This window comes from Octodon degus, unplaced genomic scaffold (assembly GCF_000260255.1).
Source record: "Octodon degus isolate 3935 unplaced genomic scaffold, OctDeg1.0 scaffold00022, whole genome shotgun sequence".
NCBI classification, from domain to species: domain Eukaryota; kingdom Metazoa; phylum Chordata; class Mammalia; order Rodentia; family Octodontidae; genus Octodon; species Octodon degus.
This window is the reverse complement of record NW_004524598.1, coordinates 8,405,731-8,426,030: the sequence shown is the minus strand read 5'-3', so window position 1 is coordinate 8,426,030 and position 20,300 is coordinate 8,405,731. Positions and strand designations below refer to the sequence as shown.

Below are 20,300 nucleotides of genomic sequence, written 5' to 3'. Positions count from 1 at the left end.
TCTAAGTAGGTGCTTTAGACCACTGAGCCATCTCACCAGCCCTATACCAACACATTTAGATGCTGTAGTTCTAACCTGCAATACTTCAGCAGATAACCTTATTTTCAGCTTACATGACTTTCAATTTTTCAATTCACTAAACATTAAGTTTCAACTAAAAAACATCTATTACTAGAATATAAGTCACAGTTCAGAGGTGTGAGAATCTGACAGAACATTTATGAAATAATGCATAACCAGCTCAAACCAACTAATGAAGTAACTTTTATCATTTTATTCACTGAGTTTTTCTTTTCTCACTGTACAAACTCCCTTCCCCCGATGACCCAAATATACAGAAACTTCCCCAACCATTCTAGAACCAGTCTGATGCTAAGTACATACTAAATAATTTTGCTTAGTAAATACAGATATTTTTTCTGTATTTATTTTCAAAAGGCCTAAAGAATTAATTTGTACACTGAGGTATCACCGTAATGTAAAATGGTCATTACAATGAGGCTGTCTTCAGTTACCCAATAAATAACTATCTAGAATATACCAGGCACTGTGGTAGGTACTTAAAAAAAATGGTGACAACAGATATGATCCCTACTCAAAGCTTTACAGTCTAGTGGAAGATACTAATTAAACAATTCCATTTGAAAAGTTAAAAATATATACGAAGTTACAAAGGAAAGAAGTGTGACCAATCAGAAAGAATAAACCAGTATCACCCAAGACCTGAAAATATATAGTATATATTTATCAGGTGAATGAGAACATCATTCCAGGCAGTAGAAACAGCCCACAGAAAGGTATACTGTATATTATCTCCAAGAATTGAAAGAATATAACACCTGGGGCCAAGGTAAGCACTGAAGGTAAGTTTGTGATGAAGTTTGGGACTTTACTATGAAGGGTATTGAAGGCAACGTTAAGATTTATGAACTTTTATCCTAACATCAATGAAAAACCATTGATATGTTTTAAATCTTGGGAGCTGAGATAATTTTTTTTCTAGTAAGATGTCCAGAACTTCTGCTTTGGAACATGTTCTGTGATTCTTTTATTTATTCACTTGTTTCTTTGGTACAGGGTTTCGCTATACAGCTCAGACTCACAGTGGGCCTCCTGTCTCAGTCTTCCCAGCACTGGGGTTACAGGTGTGTGCCACTATGTCCAGTTTTGGGGGTCAGCATGGTGTGCCTGGCACAGCATGTAGTACTGAGGATCAAATTTAGGTCCTTGTGCTTCCCAGGCAGGAGCTTAGACAACTGAGCTATCTCCCTAGGCTTGTTCTACTATTTAATACTGAGAAAAGACAAACCAAAGGCTAGACATGCAAACCAGGTGTGGTGACATACACCTGCAATCCCAGCACTCAGGAAGCTAAGGAGAATAGCTCTGAGTTCAGTGTCAGTGTATGCAACATAGTGAGTTCAAGGCCTGTGGGGACTGAACATACAGCAAGACTGCCAAAAAAAAAAAAAAAAAAGAATGAGGAGATATTCTCAGTGCTTAATATTTTCATACATTCAAAGATTGCTGCCAGTTCATAGCAGAGTAGATGGGCATGGACAGTGACAACCACAGAAAAGAGAATGATTGGAGATTAAAGGGATAAACATCAACTGAATGTGATTATAAACTGACTCTGAAAAGTGACTAAGACTTAAAGGACAACTCCTAGGCAGGTCAATCTTAGTATGTAAATGTTAACTACTCCCAAAAGTATCCTAGCAAGTGCAATACATTAAATGATTACCCTACACCTAGATGCTTATCTTACACTGATAGAATAAACGATAGGACAATGCTAGGGAACAATGGAAAAGGTTTCATGACAAAAAGGTTTGTCCTTTCTAACAATTTTTTTTCTAACAATTTTGAAAACCTTTCAAGACATTTATATGTAGATATTAAGGAAGTAGGTATACATACACATATAACTACATAAATGCAACTGACTTAGCATGAGTAAGAGTATCTTAGCAGAAAATACCACCCTGAATGTGCCCAATATATGCTTGTGCTTGGAAGGACTCAAAATTCAAAGCAATCAAGTACAGAAGAATAATCCTGAGTTATTAAAAAACTAAAAATCATTGTATCATTAAAGTCAAAGGAAGTGACTACTCAGAAAGTGAGGATCTATACTGCATCAAACAGTGTGCATGGGGATAATTAAATTGGAGGTCAAAACTATTTGATGAATTTAATTACATTCAAGTAATGGATGTTCTTACCATGACAGCTGCTTCTGTCAACCAATGGTGGCAAAAAGGAATGGATTAGGTTCAAAGCAAGTAAAAAGAAGCTGGATATAGTGGTACAAGCCTATAATCTCAGCTACTTGGCAGTATCAAGCAAGATAATCACACATTTGAGGCCACCATGGGCTACTGAATGAGATCCTGTCTCCCAAAAATCAGTAAAGACTGAAATGGAGCGCAGTGGCAGTGATTAGCAGGTATGAGGGCCCTAGTACTGAATTAAAAAAAAAAAAAAAAAAAAAAGAGGACAGAAAATGAAGCCGCAAGTTCAGACAGGCTCTTCAGAGATTTGGCTTTGAAGGGGAGACAACTTATGAACTTCACCAGAGCAGATTATTGTCACTGGCTGAAAAAAAAAAGGGAGTAAAATTAACAGAGAAAAGCCTCTTGAGGGAAAAGAACTGAGAGAGTTTTGGGGAAGGGAACTTGAGGATTAGACCCAGGGTACTCTACCACTGAGCTATCTCCTCAGTCTTTAAGTCTTTTGAGGCAGTCTTACTTAATCAAACTTGCAATTCTCCTGCTTCAGACTTAGCATTGAGATGACAGATGTGTGCTATGCACCCAGACTAGAAGGGCTGCTTAATTAACAAAGGCTGTGCGGCTGAGGAGATAGCTCAGCGGTCTAAGCACCTGCCTGGCAAGTGTAAGGAACCGAGGTTGATCCCTGGTACCACATGCTATGCCAGCCCCAGAACCCTGGATGTGCTGTGCTGGCCCAGGAACTGTGAGTGGGAGAGCACACCTATAATCCCAGCACTGGGGAGGCTGAGACAGGAGGATCACTATGAGCCTGAGCTGCATAGCAAGACCCTGTTTCTAACTTAAAAAAACAAAACAAAACAAAAAACCAACGGTTATGAGCACAAATGCTATTTTGGAGTGAGGGACTGAACCCAGGGCCTACTACAAGCTAAGCACGCCCTGTACTGCTGAGTTATCCCTGTCTCCCACCCCCTGTTCTCTTGGGATCTTAGTAATTTATGGACACAGAAGAACCCACAACGTAAACACCATCATCTCAGGGCAAATTAGTATACTAACACCCTAAAGTTTTAGATAACCGAATAAACTGAGAGACGCATGTGGCAATGGTGTATAAACCACTGGCATGCTAGTTACTATTCACATTAAAACCTTATTTAATGAAATAACATTTTTATCATCTACTGAAACTAAAAAATATTCTACATGTCAATATCCGTATGACTTATAATAGATAAACAACCCTTAGTTTTACCTTTGGTAAAGATTATTTATCTCTTCATCCTTGCGGTTTATTTCCACTCTGGCAGTTTTGATAAGTGCTGAAATATTCTTCTTAAGAGACTGGTTTTCATTTTTCAAGCTGAAATTCTAAAATATACATAAGATATATTAAAATATCTATCTATAGGATTATTAATATTACTTATATTAGCTAACAATTATCCAAGGACAACTGCATGCCAGGCAACACACATTTTATTTATATAATGATCAAAAAAGCCCAATAAAAATTATTATTGTCCCCATTATACAGAGATTGGGAAACTGAGATTCAGAGACAATGATAAGTACCAGAAAAACCCACATAAAGTGAAACTATGTAAGACGAGATCAATATATAAAAATAATAGCAGGAAGTGAGTCTTGCCTGCATCATTTTTTTAATTTAATGTATTTTAGTACAGGGTCTATAGGGTCTCACTATGTACATCAGACTCAGTGATTCTCCTGTTTTTAGCCTCCCAAGCACTGGGATTACAGGCAAGTGCCACCATGCCCAGTCTCAACTGCCATCTCAGTGTGCCCCAGGGGCGGGGCTGGCACAGCACACCAGGGCTCTGCCTAAGGAAGCGAGTCAGCTGAGCTATCTGGTTGGCCTGTACCCGTATCATTATTTTGAAAATTAAAACTGTCTGAACTACTTTGAACATAACAATATGCAATGTAACTTCTATTGCTGAATTCCTATCATCTTGTTTTTTTGAAATTCTGTATTGTTTCTAATGTTTTACTATTTTTTATTCTCTTGAAAATTAAAAAATAAGCTTGTGTGGTAGCACATTCCTGTAATCCCATCAAAACTTTAAAAAAGGGGCGGGGGAGATGGCTCAGAGAATAAGTGCTTCCCTGGCAAGTGCAAGGGTCTGAGTTCAATCCCTAGTTCTGCCAAAAAAAAACCCCCAAAAAAACCAAAAACAAAAAAAACTTCAAAAAAAATAAAGGTTCAGGCTGGGCATGGTGGGGCACCCTTATAATCTCAGTACTCTGGGAAGCTGAGGCAGGAAGATTATGAGTGTGAGGTCAGCTTGGGCAATTTTAACAAGGCCCTGCTTGAAAATAAAAAAAGGCTAGAAAGGTAGCTTAGAAGACACTGGGTTCAATCTCCAGCAGCACAAAGATAAAACAAAAACCTGTATTAAATCAGCTGCGATGGCCCACATTGTAATTGTACCACTTATGGGGTTGAGGTAAGATGATTATCAATTCAAGGACAGTATGAGCTACAAAGCACACTAAAAGCCAGCCTGTACTACTTAGTGAGAACCTGTCCCATTAAAACAAACAAAAAAGTTCTCAGTTCAGCAAATATACTAAAATTGGAAATGATACAGAGAAGATCAGCATGGCCCCTGCACAAGGATGAGAAGCAAAGTTGTGAAGCAGTCCATATTTTTTCCATGGAGTCTATAAATACATTCCTACCTGGAAAAACAAAATTAATAGAACAAAAATAAAATATTCACTACAACCCTACCTGTGTCTGTATTTCCTTAAACTTTTTCATCAGTTCTTTCATCTGCAGCTGACATTTTCCATATTCTACCTGTAACTGTAAAATACAAAAGATTAACGTGTCATTCTAAGGTATTTCCCCTTACTCACCATTAAGGTATGGTCGCGTTTGAACCCAAGGCCTTCAACTGAGCTATACTCCTTGACTTCTTCATTCTGAGACAGAGCCTCACAAAGCTGCTAAGACCCCAGGCTGCGCTTAACCTTGAGACTCTCTTGCCTAAGCCTCTCAGAATGCTGTTAAGTATTTTCTTAGATTAAATAATACTTCAGAATATTTACAAGTTTGCAAATCAATCCACTAAAAAGTTGTTGAGGTCTACTTTCATTAATAGACATTTAGTAACTTACTAGTTTTTAAAGTTCAGCCTATCAATTACATATTTGGTAAGTTTCATATTTAACCTCCAAACCTTAAAATTGAAATATAGTAGAAATTTGTCTCATTTAAGTCTCAGAACTTTTTACAGAAAATACACTATACCTTAGTACAAATCATGAAAAAAATGTTTCATCAGACCAAATGCTTCCTGAGGTTTTATATTATTGAGACACTTAAAACAGGCAAAACTGTCACTAAATTTAGAAAAATATTCAAAAAATATTAAAAGTAGGTTAATGTTTTAAAAGTAGGTCTGAAGGCAGAAGCTGTCTTAAATATTCTTGTAATCTAAGAACCAATTACTGAACACAGAATAGTAAGCTGCTACCTGTTCTCTAGGGGCTACAAAATAGTAAATAACTGTCTTTTGAAACTGTGGCAACCCATACATCATTTTATATTAATTTTTAAAAATTTATTTATGTGTGTATGTGTGTGTGTGTGTGGCCAGCTCAGCCCACCAGGGGGCGGGGCTGGCTGGCATGTGGTGCTGGGGATTGAACCGTGGTCTCTGTGCTTTGCTAAGCTTGTTCTAAGTAGGTGCTTTAGACCACTGAGCCATCTCACCAGCCCCACATACATCATTATATGTTGCTTCCTTTGCAGTTCCTTCTTCAGTCAAGATCTCTTCATACAAATCCAAACAATTTCTGGATGGTACACAGGATTTCGAAGTGCTGTCTAAAACAAACAAAAACCCTTACATTAAAATATTTGGTAGGCTTTTTGATGTGTCTACCTCAAAAGAATGATAATTTCTCCATTTTCTACATTTTATCCAAACCACTGATTTCACAATGACGGCTGCAATAACAGTTACATAAAATGGTTGTGCCAACAAAGCATGTGATCATGTTTTTTCAAAATGCTGAAAGATCTGATTATAGAAATGGTTCCCATGGGAAAGATTGTACATGGAGATAGGTCCTTATACTCACTGAATATCATGCTTCATGCTTACTGCTACACTTGAAAATATCTATAGTTATAACACTTCAAATATTCTGTGACACAATGAGCATTAACATATATAGACAACAGCACTGGCTGTATTTCAATGGTATAAAATGCTTTGGTACAAGGTCCATTTAAATCTGAGACTTAGATGAATAACAAACCTGTATTCTAATCTGTTTTACAGATCAAGCTTTGGGTCAGAAAATTACCTTAGTGTAATTATTTCAAAGAATAAGCAAATGTAGGCACTCTGAGGTTACTACACTGAATTGATATCAACAAAGCAAACAATAAACTTACCAAATAAAATGAGATTATCTTATGGAACTTACATACCAGCGACAGCACTGTCCAACCCAGCATATATGTCCAATGAGCCTTCATCATTATTTTTGAGAGGAGAAGCTATGACAAGAGCAAAGCCTGGTTAAAATTATTTTGTAATTTTATAGTAATGAGATTTTTCCATTCCTACCCCAATGCACCAGGAAGCATTCAAAAAACACTTTTTTTTTTTTTTTTTTTACATACTGTATTTAAGACCAAGAAGATTTTGGCACAAAGATTTATAACTTGACTACACATTTAGACTTAAATCCTGTGTATAAGTGCTAACACAAAATATTAGAAGCTACTTGAAGAGCCAGAGAGCAACCCAAGCAGGCAAAACCCAAAGGAAAGGGCAAGGTCCCTGATTTGATCCCCAGCACCTCAGAGACAAAGCAACAACAACACACATCTTGATGGGGAAATAATTTGTCTGAGTTCCTTGTCCCCTTTGCACTATTCCTTTTGTTGAAAGACAGGTCCTAGGTTGCCCTAAGTAGAGCTACATTAGGCAGTTATGGAAACTGCTAGTTCTAATAGCCTGAAGAATGAGAGGAAAGACTGAGGCAATAAGAGCAACTAGAAGGGGAAATCCCGAGAGCCAAGGCAGGGATTCTTCACATTCTGTCCCATGTATCTGTGTGGTACACACAAAGCACAGTACTCCAGAAAACCAGCTAAACGTAAAATATCTGAACGGAGATTTCAGTTGCTATCTACACAGGGAGATAAAAGTGTTAAGTTACACAACTCTTAAAATTAAAAATAACAACTGCTATACCTCAGAGAAACATAAAAGACTCCAGTGTTGCTGTTCATGTTACAAATACAATACAAAACTACTACATTACAGCAGAGAAATAGAAACTGTACAAGAACATCACTGGATATGCTTGACAGAAACACCAATGGGCTAGGTAGACAAAGAGAAATTATCTGATCTGTAGAGCAGAGAGAAAAAAAATGAGTCTTAATGATTTCAGGATATGACGATTCTCACATAAAGCACATCTGGACTCCAGAAGCAAACAGATAATGGGGGAAAACAGTATATTAAACATACTAAACACTGCTATAAGGACTCTCAATACAAACTGATAAAATAATTGAGTAAATACAAAAGATTAATTTTTCCTCTTATTTTAATTCTTAATTACATTAAAATACACAGAGATCTGTTTAAAGTGAAAATTACAGCCTTTAATTATAGCAATTACAATACTGTAAGACTTATGACATACAGATGTCATATTTTAGAGCATGATACAAGACAAATATGGGGGCCGGGGAGATGGCTCAGTGGAATAAGCGCTTCCCTGGCAAGTGCAAGGGGCTGAGTTCAATCCCTGGTTCTGCCAAAAAGACAAATACAACTAAAAAAAGTCTATTTCATATGAAAATGTACAATACTAGTAAAGAGACTACATAATGTTAAATCTGTATAGTAGTCCCTTGAACAGTAACGCAGAGAGAGAAAACCAAAAGGTTCATTTGTGTAAACTGAAATGGAATTAAAAAATACATTCTAAGTAGGGTGTATATGGCGACTGTCACTATTTTAAAAATGTACAAGCTGGGGATACAGCTCAGTGGCATAGCACTTGCCATCATATACAAGACCGTCAGTTCAATCCCTAACACAGCAAAATACAAAACAAAACACCCAGCCATGTATGTGAACAGGGATCTTAGAATAAAAAGAAATGGGCCGGGGAGATAGCTCAGTAGAATGAACGCTTGCCTGGCAAGCACAAGGGCCTGAGTTCAATCCCCAGTTCTGAAAAAAAAAAAAAGAATACAAAGAAATGAAAACAGTTGTTATCAATGTTGTTTTGTCTTTCAAAATTTAATAGAATTGTAGACATGATATATTCAATCATTTGTCAATCTAGATGAAAAATAAACCCGTCATTATACTTTGTTTTTCTGTTGGTTTAAATTTTTTTCCCCAAAAAAACTCCCCAAAATAGAAATAGCAGCATAACAACTTGAAAATACATCAGCAAAAATATTTAACACCACATAATACTACTCAGTGTGGTTGTGATGGCCTTTGCCTATTTATGAATACTGATTTTTCAAAAATAATTCTGGGGGGGCCGGGGAGATGGCTCAGTGGAATAAGCGCTTCCCTGGCAAGCTCAAGGACCTGAGTTCAATCTCCGGTTCCACCAAAAAAAAAATAAATAAATAAATAAATTGTGGGGATAAAATTCAGAGCTTCAATACGCTATGCAAATATTTTAATACTAAGCCACATCTCCAGCCATATAAACAATAATTTAAAAAAATTAAAGTAAAAAGAAAATTCTACTACATGTACCACCATGCTGCCGAGGCTAATCTTAAACTCAAGGTCCCCGTCTCAGTCTCCTAAATAGCTGGGATTATTGGTATGTTCCACCATGTTTAATCTCAACGTGCTTTATAAGTGTCCCTTTCATTATACAGCACACTACTCATAATTCTTGTCAACAAATACATCTATAATCTAAACAGATTTAATGAGGTCACAACATAATTATAATTAAAAGAACTGAATAAATGTTAAAATAAAGGGCTAGGAATATTGCTTAATGGTAGAGTATCGTGTAGCATGCAAGAGGCCCCAGGTTCCATTTATACTTAATAAATAAGCACACAAATTAATAAATATGTTAGAATTTGAAAACAAGAGTCAGCCAAATAGCTCAGCAGATTAAAGCGCCTGCAAGGGGGGGGTTCAATCCCCCAGGGCCTGCCATGCTGGCTCTGCCCCCGGGGCACACTGAGAGGGCAACTGAGAGTGGGTGTGTGAGCTTGCGTGTCTGAAATCCTAGCTCCTGGGAGGCTGTGAACAGGCGGATCACAACCTGTAGACCTTTCCCTAAAAAATACACACACACACACACAAAAAAAAAAGAATTTGAAAACAACTCCTGGATATTAAAGTTGTTTGTTTTGAGACAAGGCCTCACTAAGTAGTTCAGGCTAGCCTCAAACTCAGTGGTCTCCTGCTTCAGCTGCCCAACTGCTGGGATTACAGTAACATACCACATGCTTAGTTCCCCTGCCCCCCCCCCACCCATGTTGTGGATTAAATTTAGAACCTTGTGAATGCAACACAAGCACTTTACCACTGACCTATATCCCCAGCCCAAAGCATTTCTATTTAAGGGTAGGGATCTAGCTCTGGGGCAGAATTGCCTAGCATATCTATAGCCTTAGATTCAGTTCTTATCACTAAAACAACACAATACAAGAACAACAAAAAAACAAATCTCATAAAACAAAAACTATTTTATGAGCTATTTTGGGTTCTTTGAGAGACACAGTCTTGCTATGTTGTTCAAGGTGCCTTGAACTTGTGGTAATGCTCCAGCCTTAGCCTCTCAAATGCTGGAATTATAGTACACACTGCCATGATCAATTTATAAGTTTATTCTATTACCAGGTCTTGGTTTTCTCTTTTTTTATCCTAATCTTCCTTTGTGACTATCACAACTACATTTACTACAATATCTATTTTGGATATAACAGAAGTTACTACAAATTTGCAAAATTGCTAACTTGCTCATACTTAGAGGCTTGAAAGGATATAAGAAGTGCATGTAAGCATAGTGGTGTTACCTATAATCCCAGCCACTCAGAAGGCTCAGGTAGGAGGATCACTTGAGTCTAGGAGTTTGAGGCTAACATGGGGAACGTGGGAGACTCCATCTCAAGCAAAAAACAAAAACAAGACCACCAACAACAATGAAAAACCAAGCCAAAGCAAAAACACCAAAACAAACCAAACCAAACCAATCCAGACACACAGTCAGGTGTGGTGGCACTGGGCAGTGATCCTCGCACTCTGGGAGGCTAAGGTGGGAATACCACAAGTCTGAACCCAATCTGGGCAATTTAACAAGATCCTGTCTTAAAAACTAAAAAGGGCTGGGGAGGTAACTCAGTGCTAAGGCCCTGTATTCAATTCCCAGTACCCCAACTAACAGCAAAAGAAGAAAAAAATAGATAGCTGGGGATGGAGCTCAGTGGTAGCTGCTTGCCTTAACCAGCACATGGGAGGTGAAGCCCCAGGTTTATTCTCACCACCACAAAACAAAATAAAACAAAGAAAAACAAAGCTCACATTTACTAAGCATTTGTTGTGTTCTATGCATTGTACTGTATTAATTTACTTATGTATGTGTGGGGTGTAGTTTCTCACGAGAATAAATGCTTTGTAATTTTAAAAAGTGATGCTGGGCTGTAGTTCAGTGGCAGTGTATGCTTAGCATGTGCAGGGTCCTGGGTTCAATTCTCAGTACAAAAAATTTAAAAAACAAATAAAAGTGAACTTAGAAAGACAATTGAAAGCCTTACCAGAAAAGACATCAAATAAACTTGTTCCGTCACCATTGTCATCATCTGCTGCCATGATCCTATTTCCTTTTGATAGCTGCCATCTAAAGTAGTAAATATAAAGATTTTCCACTGTTAAAATCAACCGTACAATTCACAGAATAAACCCAGCTTCACAGTAAACCTAAACTTTGGAAACATCAAATGAACTCACTTTCTACCATACTAAAAGGCAGACTTGTGGTAAAAAAAGAAAGCCTAATGTTTCCCAAGCAAAACATAAAATCATAAAATGAAAACATTAAGATTGTTCATATGGTGAAGCACATTATTTTAGAGTTAAGCACAAAGTAAACAATGCTAGTTTTATAAAACACACCAAAATGCATTAGTAGGCACAAGGCCTTGTGTTTGATACTCTCTACCATGGTGGGGGTGGTCACAAAATACAAATAACTTTACACTAACCCTCACTATCATTACTAACATATACACACATATTAATTAAAAAGGGCCAGGGAGATGGCTCAGTAGAATAAATGCTTCCCTGGCAAGTGCAAGGTCCTGAGTTCAATCCCTGGTTCCGGGGGAAGAAAAAAAAAATAAAATAAAAAATGTTTTTCCCCAGATAGGATCTCACTATGTAGTTCAGTTCAGCCTGGCCTGGAACTCATGGCAATTCTCCTGCCTCAGCCTCCCCAGTGCTGGGATTACAGCTGTATATCCCCATGCCTAGCCCTTTCACGTGTTACTATTAACCAGAAATATACACACAAATTAAAAACCCACTTAGACATAAAAGAAGAACAGATAAAAGACACTTAAAAATGCTTTTAGAATGAAAAGATGTTCAGCTTCAAATATACAAAATGCAAGTTAGAACAATGAGATACCAAGTGTAGAAAAAGCTCGACTTCTTGGCTTACAAAGGCCTTTGCTTATGCTGTGTGGTGGTGTATACCTATTAATCCCAGCATTCATAAGGCTCAGGCAGGAAAACCATAGGCCAGCCTGGGCTCCTTAGTGAGTTCAAGGCCAGCCTATAACACATCACTAGACCCTGTCTCAAAAGATCAAAATTAAAACCAAAACAAAAACATCAAAAGACTTTGACTAGAGTTTACAATTTGGATTTAGAGTTTCCACAATTTCCAGAGCTGATAAAAAGTGGCTCACAGTGCCTAAACTAGTTATACAACAATATACTAAGCAATGTGCCTTCCTTCTGGGAATCTCAAACTTCCTAAGTGCCAGGCAAGAGCAGCCTATGTGACCAGTCCTCAATAAAAACTTTAGGCAATAACTCTAATGAGCTGCCCTGGCAGACAACTTTTCATGAATATAGTCAAAAGTAATTGCAGAGGGAATGAAGAGCATCATGTGTGACTGAACCAGGAGCAGAAACTTGGAATTTCAACCTGCTTTCCTCTAGATGTCATTCCACAGGCCTCACTTCTCTTTACTAAGAGTTTTTCGAGTCTTTTCACTGTAATACAATGTACCTGTGACTACAAACTATATGGTGAATTCTGTAAGTCTTCTTTAAATCAGCAATTCTGGATGTGATCTTGAAGACTCTTGACATGGTGTGATAAGCAAACTATAAACAAATGCAACAGTAATTTGACGAAGGTCTCCTAATACCTTTATCATCATTTTCCACATTTGTATTAATCCACTTTATGTCTAGCCTGTGTTTTACTCTCATATAAACACAAGAACAACACAACCTATCCAACCAGGCTTGGTGGTACACCCCTATAATGCCAACATTCTTGGAAAGGGAGGCAGGAGAATCACAACACTGAACCCAGAGTAGGCACTATAACAAGACTCTTTTGTCTCAAGAAATAAAAAGGGGAAGGGATGTCGCTCAGTACAAGAAAGTCCTGGATTCAAGCCCCAGCTCCACAAAACAAAACAAAACCAAAAACAAAACTAAACTCACTAACCAAAACAATCAAATTAAGCTTCCCTAGAACAAAACTCAGTATCTTTCCACGAAGATGTCTCGTTGCTTTTGTAATTCTCATACTGTTTCCCTTACCTATTCCATTCAAACATAAAATAGTCTGTTGCCACAACTAGTTCACATAATGCAAATCAGCTTATGCATTACTGAGAAATAGGGAATGTCAGTATGATTGTACAAATTGTTAGCTTATACAGTATTCTTCCCAGGATATTAAAATTTTGCACCACTGGACTGGGGATGTAGTCCAGCAGTACAGCACTCACCTAGCATATTCAAGACTCTAGGTTCAAGTCCCTAGCCCTGCAAAAAATAATTGAAAATAAAAATTTTGCACCATTAATCAATATAGGCTAAATAGAGCAAGTCCCCCTCCAAATCAAGCTTTCCATGTAATTCTCTTAACTTAAGATACTCATCACTCTTTTTATTCCACTTAACTAATAAAGGTAGGCTTTTATTTTACCAGGGCCTAAGCCTGCTTTTCCTCAATCTTTGTGCAAAAATGAACAAGAGGGGCCTGGGGAGATAGCTTGGTGGTCTAAGTACCTGCCTGGCAAGCACAAGGACCTGGGTTCAATCCCCATGTACCATAAGTCATGCCAGCCCCAGAAGCCCGGGTGCACCATGCCAGCCACCAAAACCAGGCATGGTGGCACATGCCTGTAACCCCAGCGCTGGGGAAGCTGAGACAGGAGAATCACTAGGAGTCTAAGCTGCATAGCAAGATCCTGTACCAAATAAGCAAGCAAGCAAGCAAGCAAGCAAGCACAATAAGCCAGATAAATCCAGTCAGTCATTTTGCATACAATCTGCAACTACCTTTACATATGCAACTTCTAATGCCCCTCTCTCCTTGTCTCTATAATTCTACAGTCTCTATCCTCCTTCATTCTTCCCTTAATTAAGCTATCTTTACCTTTATTTATTTATTTTTTGGCGGAATCGGGGATTGAACTCAGGTACTTGTGCTTGTCAGGGAAGCGCTTATTCCACTGAGCCATCTCCCCGGCCCCTCCTTTTTTTATTTTGAGGGAAAGACCTATACAGTTATCTCTCAGTCATAGGGATTATTTTCTGGAACCCCTTTTACCAATACCTAAATCCACAAATGCTCATGTAAAATGAAATATTACTGTATTTGCATATAACCTACCCACATTCTCCCATACTTTAACTGATCTTTAGGTTACATACAATACCAGACACAGTATCAATGCTATGTAAATAGCTGTTATACTTTATTGTTTAGGTAATATGGTAATTACAAGAATTAAATCTGTACAGTATAGACACATAGAACCTGTGCTTAGAGGGTTGACTATACTTCTTGGAGTATTACGAACCTATTAAAAAAAAAAAAACAACTTGGGTTTGGGGTGTCGCTGCTGCAGCCGCCACCTCAGGAGCTGGTGAGCGGTCCATGTGGTCCCAGTGCACCGCGCCTGAGGCTGGGGACCCGGGAGCAACACAGTGTGCAGGGTGGCCAGTGGCCTGTCATCTCAATTAAGTGGTTTGATGAGGGAAAAAAAGAAAAAAGAAAAAAAAGAATCTATTGTGTGGAAGTGGAGGAACTAGTACTGAGCTATATTTTCAACTCTTTCTTTTAAGACAGTATCACTAGGTTGCACAGGTGGGCCTTGAAATTGTGGTCTTTATCTTTTAAACAAAGTCAGTATTTTAAATGTTATTGCTGTTTGTGCTCTAGTAATATATGCAGGTGGGTCTTGGGTATGCTACTTGTTTTTGTTGTTGTTGTTGTTGTTTGTTTGTTTTTGATGGAACCAGGGATTGAACTCAGGCCCAAGTGCTTATTTTACTGAGCCATCTCCCTGGCCCCATGGGTATTCTACTTGTATTTTCTTCACAAACCTTGTTTTGGTAAATTATTCTATAGAACTTACAAGTTTTAAATGAAGAATTCACACACACACACACACACACACACACATCCATCTTGGGGCTAGGGGTCTAGCTCAGTGCTAGAGTGTGTGAATAGCAGCATATACAAGATGCATAAGGTCCAGTTCCAAAAAAAAAAAAGATGCACAAGGCACAGGTTCAACTCATATTCCATCCTCATATAAAAATAAAATACTGGATAAGAAATGTCTACACGTCAATTCCTAAAATATTCCATGTATCTCAACTCCACAAGGACTTGCTATGCTCACTTTGTTTATTCTGAATGCTCCTCTCCTTTCCATCTAATCTCATTCACTTATTCTATCAATACAATGAACATGTTTTTATAGCATTTAACAATCTCTAATGCAATCAATCATCTGCTTTCTAAACCAGTTGTTTCTAGACTATATCTGGAAAAATTAAAATACTAGACTGATAGGCTCTAACCTCAAAGTTTCTGATTCAGAAAATCTAGGATTAGGGGCCGGAGAGATGGCTCAGTGGAATAAGCACTTGCCTGGCAAGCGCAAGGGCCTGAGTTCAATCCCCGGTTCTGCCAAAAAAAAAAAGAACATCAAGAATTAGATTTGAGAATCTATATTTCTGTTGCTTACAGTACTAACAAAATGTTCCACAATGATAAGAATGTTTTGTCTGTTCTGATACAGCAGCTACAAGACCACATGCACAAAATATGCAGTATATTCATTAGTTTCGTATTGCTACTCTTAACAAAGCATTACCAACAGAAGCTTAAAAAATACCAATTTGTTATCTTTCAATTCTAGAGATAAAAAGTTTCATTTGTCACAAACCAGGATGTCAGCAGGGCTACAGTCTTTCTGAGGGTCATAAGGGGTAATTTGCTCTTCCTGTTTTCTAGTTTCAAGGAGCTGCCTACATTCTTTGGCTGGTGCCTCCTTCATCTACCACAAAGCTAGTAATGTACCTAACACCTTCTTTCTCATTCAACCTCTGCTTTCACAATCTCATTTGCTCTTCTTCTGTCTACTTCTGTCATCACATGACTTTGGTAACTTCTACTCCCATCTTCCTTTTATAAGGATCTATGTGAATATACTGGGGCCACCTGGAAAGTTCAGGGTACTTTTATTCCAAAATCCTTAATTTAGCAGGATGTGGTATTACACTTCTATAATAATCCCAGCATCATGGGAGGTTGAGGCAGGAAGATTACAAATATGAGCCCAGCTTGGATAACTTAACAAGACTTTGTCTAGAGCTGTAACTTTAGCATGAGGACTCTTGAGTTTACTCCCCATCGCAGTAAACTCAGGGAGATAGCTGGCTGGGGAGACAGCTGAGTGGCATAAGTGCCTGCCTGGCAAGTGCAAAGTCTTGAGTATGATTCCCCAGTACAAAAAAAGAAAAAAGAAAAAAGAAAAAAAAAAAACCAAAAATCCCCATTCTCTCTCTCTCTCTCTCTCTCTCTCTCTCTCTCTCTCTCTCACACACACACACACCCCAAACTTAATCACATCTGCAAAATCTCTTTCACCATAAAATAGGCAGCATATTCACAATACCCAGGACTAGGTGATGAGCATGTATCAGGGCCACTATTAGGCCTACCACACTGAAGAAATAATTTTAAATTTTTAATTAATAATTTAAATAAATATACATGTATGGCTAGAAGATACTTGGATAACACAGACCATGAGCTACCTGAAGGGATCAAGTTGTATAAATATTTGTATTTCTCATACTTAACATACATTCATAAACACTGGGGACTTCACAGCTGTAGTCTCAGCACTTGGGAGCCTAAGGCAGAGGGACTGCCCTGAATTCCAGGCCAGACTGCACTACAGTGACAGTGAGGCCAGTCTAAACTACATAGTGAGACGCTGTCTTAAAAAATATAAAAAACAAAATGAAACATAAAAAATCCTTCATAAATACTCCTAAATAACCAGGGAAATCAGCCACAAAAGAGTAGATTGGGTAGGGAAGATTATTAAAGAGTTAGTACTAAAGGCATAGATAGCTTGGCGGTCTAAGCACGTGCCTGGCAAGCCCAAAGACCCAGGTTCGATCTTGGGTACTACATGTCATGCTACCTGGCCACCAAAACGAGGCATGGTGGCACGCACCTATAGTCCTAGAACTGGGGAGGCTGAGACAGGAGGATCACTACTAGTCTAACCTGCATAGTGAGACCCTGTACCAAACAAATAAAAGATTAAAAGAAAAAATAAATCAGCTAAAACATGTCTATCCATTAACTGAAGCTCTGTTTACTCATAAAGAGGATCCCACTGGTCCCAAAGCTCATTTGGGTTCATTTACTACAAAAACTCACATCTGAAGGACTTCAGAGGTGTGTTTATCATCATCTCAGTAACATAATTAAAACTATCTTTTGGGAACTTACCAAAATATATTTAATAGTTCTCTAAGGTGATACATTTATATCAGTACTGTGGTACCTCAGTTTATGAACTTAACTTGTACCACGATTTTGGAAAAGATGTCATGTTTGTGTTTGTGCAAGAAAGAGGGCTGCAGTCATGTGTCACCCAACATAGTTTGCAAGCAAGCAGAAAATTTTGTCAAATGCTTTTCTTTGAGAACCAGTCATACCATATGAAGCAATGGAAAAGCAAAGACATGATTAATTATCTGTCTAATATTCAGATAAAGATACATAACACAGCCGACACAGTGTATTGCACAAGAGACCATATTTGGCTGGGGAGACAGCTCAGTGGTCTAAGCACCTACATGGTAAGCACAGGGACCTGGGTTCAATCCCCAGCACTGTATACCATATTAGCCCTGCCCTGGGCGCACCGCGCTGGCCACAGAAACCAGTTGGGGTGGTCTACCCAGTAATCTCAGTGCTGGGGAAGTTGAGACAGGAGGATCACTATGAGTCCAACTGTGTACTGAGACCCTGTACCAAATACACAAAATTTAAAAACAAACAAATAAATAAAAGAGACTGTATTATGATTTGGAACTCATCAGCATTGTGGTGACATTTTAGTTACACTGTTGAAATCACAAAGGCCAGTGATTCTCAGGAAAAGAAAAGACAAAGAAGATAAGTAGGCACAGTATTAAGAATGTTTTGGGAAGAGGAATGTTTTTATACTTACTCTCACCTTCTCCCATTTTATATTCTCAACATAGAACGAGTTAGTACTAAAGGGAGTGGTGTACCTGTGAAAAGCATAGAGGCAAAATTTTAAAAGTTGAGTACTGTAATGTATGAGTTGCTGGGCTGGGTGTATAGCTCACAGGCAGGGCACATATGTAGCATGTGCAAGTTCCTGGGTCAATTTCCCATGTGCATGTGGGCACATATGCACACATATAATTGAAGCTCACTTATTCATATGTATAACGTTTTTTTCTCTTTCTTTTTTTCTGGTACGGGGGCCCCACACATGCAAGGCAAATGCTCTGCTACTGAAATACATACCCAGTCCTTTTTAAGAATTTGAGACTGGGTTTCACTAAGTTGCCCAGGCTGGCCTTGCAATCAATCCTCCTGCCTCAGCCTCCTGAGTAGCTGATGTGTGTCACTGTGCTCAACTAGCCACGGAACTTTAATGTATTCAGATGTGACAAAGTAGAGGAGAAAAAGAGCATCTATTATTCTGTGATAGAACAATTTCTTAAAAGGCACCCTAAAAGGAAATTTTAAACTGAGGGGAAGATGCATTTGTTACACCCTGCATTTTTAGGCTTCCAAAAATGTGAGGTTGAAATACCAAGAAAAATTGTTATATACTACACATTTACTATGTGCCAGCTACCGACTGACTAAACACTCTACATTAACTTACACTGAATCAAGTCAGATAAGGCCCATATTATTCTTTATTCTCCATTTTACTGGTAAAGAATCAAATGATTTACTCAAGAAAATTTGCCCAAGGGAGCTGCTAAGTGGTAGAGCTCAGATTATGTTCTCTAGGCCTATCTCTAAAGCTAGATGACAAAAATCAATGATATTCTTTTAGAGTTTAAATACAATTTTAAAGGACATCACCTCACCTCTTGTAAAACATCAGGAAATAGTAAGACAAAGTAATTCGAGGAGACAGAGGAGATTATAAAGAATTCTTGCCCTGCCGTAGATGGTCTTAGGAGATGTGGTGGGAAGGGTCTTTAGGACAGGCAAAAAGGGTTGGGTCTAGAGCTGTGGAGAAGACCAGGGCAGTCGAAAAGTCAGTCAAGGCCAACTTGATCCTGAAGCAGAAATGCTGACATTCCACGAATTCTACATTCACACCTTACTCTGTGTCAGAGATGACTCTACGTATTGTAGAGATCAAGATGCAAACAACCAATATTGGTGATCATCTGACAGCCAGGGAAGGGCACTTCTCCAGAAATATCCCCCCTCCCCGAAATCTTTAGGAGTGTGTACCTAAGCGAGCTTGCAAAGGGCGGGGGAGGGGCGAGACGGGACGGATCGCAAGGGCAGTCCTCTTTGGGGGCAGTCCTTTTGGGGGCGCTCCCAGCCTCCTCCCGGACCCTCTCCGGGGACCACCGAGAGAAGCGGAGTGCGAGCCCAGAAGCTGCAACCGCGGGCGGGGAAGAGCGCGGCTACCTGCGGCCCCCGGACGTCAGGCGCCGTCCTTGCCTCACCGACTTGGGCCGTTCCAGGTGGACTCCCTTGGACTCTCTGGCTTCCCAGGTGAGGCCAGCCTCCGTTTGGAACACTACTGCACCATGTAGCCCGGTCCCCTGCAGCCCAGTGCCGAGCGGGTCCCCACAGCAACTTACCCGCCCAGACCGGCCCAAGAGAGCCTGGGCTCCTTTCTGGACACTGAGGGCTCTCTGGCATCTCCACCAATAGCAGCGCGTTATCAAGACGCGGAGGCGGGACCAAGCGCTCATGGCCAATGATATCAGACGCAAAGCACGTCCCGGCGCACACATCTAGTTCCCGCCTTTGGAAGGGAGGAAAAAAAAGCCAGTTCGCGCCAAACTCCCATAGTCTTCCGTAGGAACTAAGGAAAGGGGCGGTGCGTAATGTGGCGGGGACGGTAACGGGGTGTAACTTTACTGCGGAAGGGGCGGGACCCCTGGGCGGAAGTAGGGTGAAATCTCGCTTAGCGCTTTATTGAAAGGGAAAGTAACTTCTTTAAAAGGAGAAAGGAACCTCTTAGAAGGCAGTATCTCGTTAGCAACCTAGGATTGGAATACAGAGTTGGGGTGTAGTTCAGTGTAAGGTACTGGTGTGACTGGTCCTCAGCACTCAAAAACGAAAAACAAAAACCCCACACAATTTCTAAATACTGTTTCCCCTCTGCGGGGATTCCATTGTGTGAAAGAGTCCGCTCCAGAGGATGAAGATGAGCAGGATGAAGGTTGACTTACTTTCTCATTCCCAGGACAAAATACCCAGCAA

The 20,300-nt window shown here is 39.3% G+C and overlaps 1 protein-coding gene and 1 non-coding gene across 7 annotated transcripts in view; one reads left to right on the top strand and one right to left on the bottom strand.

Annotated features, from left to right (window-relative positions):
• Casp8ap2 (caspase 8 associated protein 2) overlaps positions 1-19,728 on the bottom strand; it is a 35,567-nt gene extending 15,839 nt beyond the window's left edge. For 2 of the 6 annotated variants that reach the window (XR_002820469.1, XM_023711975.1), the window contains exons 1-6: positions 13,267-13,306; positions 11,050-11,132; positions 6,708-6,780; positions 5,999-6,099; positions 4,999-5,073; positions 3,496-3,611 (exon numbers count right to left, since the gene is read on the bottom strand). Coding sequence is in view for 5 of the 6 variants with exons in the window: in XM_023711975.1 (XP_023567743.1) it covers positions 3,496-3,611; positions 4,999-5,073; positions 5,999-6,099; positions 6,708-6,780; positions 11,050-11,132; positions 13,267-13,273 (455 nt within the window). In the remaining variant the exon portion in view is untranslated. The other 4 variants (XM_004628202.2, XM_023711976.1, XM_023711977.1 and 1 more) reach the window with 4 other exon arrangements.
• LOC111815864 lies at positions 4,814-4,918 on the top strand. Its single transcript, XR_002820484.1, has one exon. It is a non-coding gene; the product is annotated as a U6 spliceosomal RNA (small nuclear RNA).
• Positions 19,729-20,300: the final 572 nt, after the last annotated feature.